Source organism: Neovison vison, chromosome 6, assembly GCF_020171115.1.
Source record: "Neovison vison isolate M4711 chromosome 6, ASM_NN_V1, whole genome shotgun sequence".
NCBI lineage: Eukaryota > Metazoa > Chordata > Mammalia > Carnivora > Mustelidae > Neogale > Neogale vison.
Window position 1 is genome coordinate 204,073,899 of NC_058096.1, and position 6,102 is coordinate 204,080,000.

The following is a 6,102-nucleotide window of genomic DNA, read 5'->3' on the forward strand; positions in this document are numbered from 1 at the left end:
GTATTAGCTTAAGAGTTCTTTTTAAAAGGATCAATTGATGAAAAGAAAATTCAGACTGACTTCATGAAAATACATAGAGGTATACCGACTTCAAAAACTGTTTCTTGTTCAAAGACACCGTGTATGTTACTGAGTCAATGGTGCTGAAAAATGAAACTACAGGGTTATCTGTGCTCATTGATTTGGTTTTATGATGACAGAACTAAGAAAGCTCACTGAAGGACAGCTGCGTTCTTGAAATTTAGTCTCTATCCTACAGTCCACTGCTCCTGCTGATCATAAAGGCAAGTCCACTGTCCTCAGCAGAGTTCAGTCCACTGTGCAGAATCCACCTGGGGGGCTTACACCAATAGGGAGTACCTGCAGTTTTTCTTGAGTTAAAACCAGGTGGGCAAACACTCCACACAATGCAGAGAAGCCCTGTGGAAGACAACGGGGGACTGGTAGTGTTTTTATCAGTCTGCTCAGGCCATTAGATGGGAAATGTCACAAAGGTACCTAGAGAAAGCAGTTCAGACAGGGAGTGGGGTCTACGGCCATACCACCCTGAACGCACCCGATCTCGTCAGACAGGGAGTGGGGAAGGGTCCTTAGTATGGACTCTTAAGTGAGACACGGGGCAAAAGCAGCAGCTCTAAGTTAATGGAGAGTCTTTAGAATTCTTCTAGATAATCCCAGAAAAGCCTCAGGCTAGATTTGTGGTTAAAGGGTTACAAATAAGGAAATTGAGAAAGAGATCTAAGGAAGGGAGAGGAGGCAGCACAAAGCACTGGGTGTGTTTCTGAGACAGATGCCTTGACCACTGCCCTCTCATTATTGTTGTTTTTCCTAGGAAGAAAAACAATCAGAAAATAGGGTTTATGACTTAAATATAGTTTCAAAAAGGTAAGAAGCCAGATGTGATACCTCCTTTAAAAGGAGAAGCTAACAGGGGTGCCTGGGTGGCTCAGTAGTTAAGTGTCTGCCTTCGGCTCAGGTCATGATCCTGGGGCCCTGGGATTGGGCCCCACATGGGGCTCCCTGCTCAGTGGGAAGCCTGCTTCTTCCTCTCCTACTCCCACTGCTTGTGTTCCCTCTCTCATTGTGTGTCTCCCTCTGTCAAATAAATAAAATTCTAAGGAAAAAAAAAGAGAGAGAGAGAGAAAAAGAACAACATTATTTCTACTCTAGTTGTATTTCAAGACATGGTCTTAGTGGGGTACCAGTAGAAATCAAGGAGATGTAAGGACTTCTGCCCAGATTCTTGGTCAGGCAGCAAGTATGAATTTCTAGAAGCCATACCTTAACAATTTCTTCCCCACTGACATGCCGCAGCCGCCCTAGGATGTCCATGATCCGGTCTGGAAAAGCCTTCCATTTCAGGAGAGCCAGGAGGTCCACTAAAGAAGCAAGTGCAAAAGATGGTGAACACTGGCTATGCCAAGGACAAGCAAAGCCCAGACCCTCCCTGCCCAGTGGAAACTGGAGGAAGAGAAATAGCCACAAGCATTCCAACAGCCTTTTTAGTGCCCACAAGACCAAGGACACATCTGTGAAATCCGGAGGCATACTCTGGAGCTGCTGAAACCATGGCAAACCTTCCAGGCTGCTAGTGCCAAGTGGTTGCTCCAATTTCAGGTGAAATTGCCCTCATTGTGGCATGAAAAAGCAACTAATTCCTGTCTCCCTTAGCATGCATCAGCAACATGAAACCAGCCACTGAGGACAGGGAGGGCAGCCCCCTGCAGACCCTCTTGCCTACCATTCTGGGTGAGTTTGGTGGAGGAGAGCTGTGTGGAGATGAAGAAAGACTCTTTGGTGCTGCGCTGGAAGATGAGGCTGGAGGGGATGTTGGGGCAGCCATTGTAGTCCTCTTTGCAGCAGGGCAAGCCCAGGTACAGAGCATGGTTGTTAAATGTGCTATTCTCATCGCACTGTAGGCAAAGGTAGAGAATACAGAGTGTTTCCTGAACCACGCCACGTGTAAAAAGCAGGCCGCAGGAGATTCTTTGATGTTGATGTTTGCTCTCATCTTCCTGAGGCAAGGTCTTGGACCTCAGGTTCTCTTAGAAGACTACTTTCTGACTGGAAACTCCCTAGCATGGCTCACATGCCTTTTAAAGAGAACATGTTGGGGCAGGTGGCCTCCGCCTGGTGTGCAGACAGCTCTGGGGGGCAGCGGCACTGTGACAGCTGACAGAACCGTGATCTCAAATGGCAGGTGTCTGAATGTACTAGCCAAGCCACAACAGCACAGAGGAGTTGGCAACAGACATCCATTACTTGTGAAGTGGGAGTTGGGGAGCAAAGGGCCTGCTGGCGTCACTTGTGAGAGGAAGGCTACTATCGGTAGAAGACAAAAGCCTACCCACAGCTATCCTGCTGTCAGCCGCCAGTGCGCTATCCTGGATCCTTCGGCCTGTCCACTGAAAACCACCTGACTGAGAACCATGTGTGAGAGTGGTCTCAGGGGTGTGAGGGTTTAGGTGAGAGACAGACAGGTTCCATACCTTGTACACGTAGAGCTCATGGATGTCATCTGAGAGTGTGGTGCCATCATCCCGCATCAGGGGTGAGAATGCAAAGCCAAAGAGTTTCTTTTCCCCTTTGTCCTTTGCTGCAACCAGAGCTAAGTGTTAGTTGTTTTTGCCCCCCCCCCACTTTGCTTTTTAACAGAAATCCCCCTTGTGCTTATCACCTACATTCTTTAGTTCTTTGTCCCTTGCTTTCATTAATTAGGTAGTTGCCTGACAGCAGGAATGATGAGAAATGTACTGGACCAGGTTTCCATTTATATCCCAAGGTACACGGGCTACCTAGACTCAAATAGGAACTAAACTGCTGGTCTTGATAAACCAGAGGCTCTTTAAGAAGCAGCTTAATACGCAGAAAGGAAACACCCAAAGGGGAATGACGCTGGTAATTATCTGATGTCTGGGTCAGACCCTAGGAAGGGCCAGCACCAGACCTCATGGTTTGAGTCACTGTCTAAAGAACAGCATCTAATGACATCCCATCCTTGAGTACCCACTGATTCAGAACTCCTCATTTTTCTTGCCCCAATAACAAGAACCTCCTGAGTTCTCTTTCTGAGGAAAGACTTCTGAGACAATAGGACGTTCATATCCTCCAAGGAATGTGGAGAGAATTCTCACTCACTGGAACAATGTCTGAACTCGAAGCGTAGGTGGGAGCCCCGGAACCGGTCGATGGGGATGGGCAATTTGATAATCTCTCCCCACCGAGGACTATTACTGTGGTAGAGGACAAAGGAGTGGTAGGAGCTCCTGTTTGGCTCTCCTGAACCCAAGCTTATGCAATCCTGAAAGAGAGAAGCATAATAAAGTGTCATCTTCCCGGAGGAAGCCCCCGGACTTCTCTGCGGCACTAGGATATTTTCTCCTTTGTGTGGGTCCTATTTTCCCACCAGACCAAATCTACAAGATGAGAAAATTCATTTGACTAAAATTCAAAACTTTTGGAGACAACTGTGTAGATGGCATAAAGAATCCATAGAAGGGCACAATGCTCCTTCTTTTCCTTGGGGCAGAAGGAACCACACACACTGCTCAATAAACTAGAGGGAAACTGAACAGTGTATCTGAACCACCAAGATAAGCTCTTCATCCTCATTCAGAAAGGAAAGAGTGAACTCCATTGGAGAAGTTAACTGTACATGACACTACCTGATCAGAAAATTAATTAATTTATAAACTGGAGAGAGCTTGCTTTCTAACCTTCCTTCCAAGGTTGCCCTTGGCTGACTGTCCTAGATAAGGAAGAACCAGATTTACCTTGACCCCATTTCCAAATATTGCCATGAAGTTGTAGTCCCATCTTCCCGGAAGACAGGAAGTTGCAGGTAATTGAAGCAGGAGCAGCTCCCTATCTGTACAAGGGAGCTGTCAGTAGCTGACAGCTCTGCTGACCTTGGTGTTATCCGTGCAAACAATGGACATGCCTTAGTCCTTGGGGTAGGTTTTTAAAATTATTTATTTTTTTTAGTAAAATGTCTACACTCAATGTGCGCCTCCAACTCAAGACCGTGAGATCAACAGTCACATGTTCTTCCAATTGAGCCATCCAGGTGCCACCCTCCTTCTTCTTAAAGTTAATTTATTTTCTTGAGGTGAGTTTTTAAAAATGTAATACAAATCAATGTTTCTACCACCAAATAAACATTCTCCTCTATTTCCTTCTAGCTTTAGGAGATGGTTTTGATTAATTTTACTTTCTTCCTTCCATAAAATGTGGATGATCATTCCTGTTCTGCCTGCCTCACAAGGCTATTGTCAACATACAGGAGCAAGGTCTGTAAAAGAATGATTTGCCTTCTATCAGGTGCTATGCAAATGAGGCCTTGTTATTTGCCAGGGACTTCATCATGTCATGACTGGGGAAAACTGACATACTGATGGTGGAAAAACAGCACTCCAGTTCTTCACTTTGAATGAGGAGTGACAGAAGACATGCTTCCAGCTTTATACTGGCATTGGCTGGAAATAATCTTTTAGAGCCTGACTCTGCTGTTCCTTGTCACATAACTTGGTACCAGCAAGTAAGTGCCTAAGTCCCACCCTCGACCAAAGAGAAAGTGCAGCTTTATTAGCTTAAGGAACAAAAAGAGTGGGACCTAGTAACAGTTACCAAAAGTAGGCAGCTTGATGCTAGACAGAATGGCAGAAAAAGTAACATGTAGGACAGAACTAGAGGGAATAGGTCTAAATTGGAGCAGGAAGGATTGAGGTCAGACACTAGGAAGCATTTCTAAACAGGCTGTATGACACTGGAAGTCATTATCAAAGCATACTGCAGGGTTTCTTCTCTGCAGAGAAGAATGTACATGCAGTCATTTGAGGGAGGTCTGCCTGAGGAGAATGGATCTCTGGATAAATTCCATAGAGTCACAAAAATTATTTCAGGATTAGCCTTCATTCCAAACTGACTGGCAAATCTTACCTTCAGTATTTCTCCATCTGCGTAAAGCACATACATGGTCACTTCAATATTCTTTTGTACACTCTTTCCCCCTCTCTCGAAATCCCCCTTCTCCAAGGTTAGGTACAGGTCATTGCGGATATCGCCTATGGGGAAAGAAATGCCATGTCTTCATGACCACAGAAGCCACACGGCCCCATTTGTATAGAGGACCAGGCTAGCATTTGGGTCCTCCAGGGTTCAGGTGGGTGCTCAGGGCATTGCAAGCTTGGTTAATAATGGTGGACATCTACCCATATCAGTGCAGCGGTACTAGGTTGGTTAGTCATGTGTCCTCTAAGTCTGAATTCTAAAGCTGTTCACCACACCTTGTCCAGGGTGGGAAAATGTGGGGCAGAAAATCTTCTCTCATATCATAGGTGACTACTCAGTCTCTCTACCCTCCAGGAGAATAGCTGAAATCTGAGCCTTCCAAAGGGGAAAGATTTTAAAATCAACAAGAATAACAGTTTTATCATGTCTATGCCTTAACTAATCCCTTCTCCTTTCCCTCCAAAAAAAAAAAAAAAAAAAAGTAATTTCCTTTTCTTTCATAGGTTTTCTTTTTTCAACTCTTAACCCTTCTGAGTCTTTATAGAGGATACACTACTTTTTCTTTCTGGAGGCTTAGCTCCAAATCGCATCCCTTCCTGGAGTGCCAGATGGAGGTCACAGGACTGTCATTTTTTTCTTCTTTGTATGGCATGTGCTCTGGGAACAGATGACTCTTCAGAATCACAGGGGCTAAAGCATGGGGTTGAGGGGACAATCTGTTGTGCTTCCCTGGGCTCTGACTCTCGCCCACTTTACCAATAACGGCTGCTTGAGATTGGGCTGAAGAAGCTCAAACTGCAAGCTAAAATGACCTAAGGAATGACCACATCTGCCATTTTTAAGGGAGTGGGGTTGTCTATTCATGTATAAGGGGAGCTCATTGGGACTGCTCTAATTTTGTAACATGGCCAGTTTTATCCATACATTCTAAAGAAGGGATTTTGACCTTCAGGAAAAAAAAAATAGTTAAGTCTCTGGGGAAAAAAAATCTTCCAAGGAAAGTGGCAAAGGAAAACACTTAAGACCAAAGTGAAGATGTGTTAGCAGCCTGAAGAATTCAATTGAGAGGTGATGGAATGATTAACTTGCAAA

General features: G+C 45.1%; 1 protein-coding gene across 6 annotated transcripts in view; it reads right to left on the reverse strand.

Moving 5' to 3' along the window:
* DOCK3 (dedicator of cytokinesis 3) overlaps positions 1–6,102 on the reverse strand; it is a 585,500-nt gene that overhangs the window by 90,613 nt on the left and 488,785 nt on the right. For all 6 annotated transcript variants that reach the window (XM_044253490.1, XM_044253491.1, XM_044253489.1 and 3 more), the window contains 5 exons: positions 4,939–5,063; positions 3,139–3,301; positions 2,490–2,596; positions 1,742–1,913; positions 1,282–1,379 (listed from right to left, as the gene is read on the reverse strand). In XM_044253490.1, the coding sequence (XP_044109425.1) occupies positions 1,282–1,379; positions 1,742–1,913; positions 2,490–2,596; positions 3,139–3,301; positions 4,939–5,063 (665 nt within the window). The remainder of the gene's footprint in view (positions 1–1,281; positions 1,380–1,741; positions 1,914–2,489; positions 2,597–3,138; positions 3,302–4,938; positions 5,064–6,102) is intronic.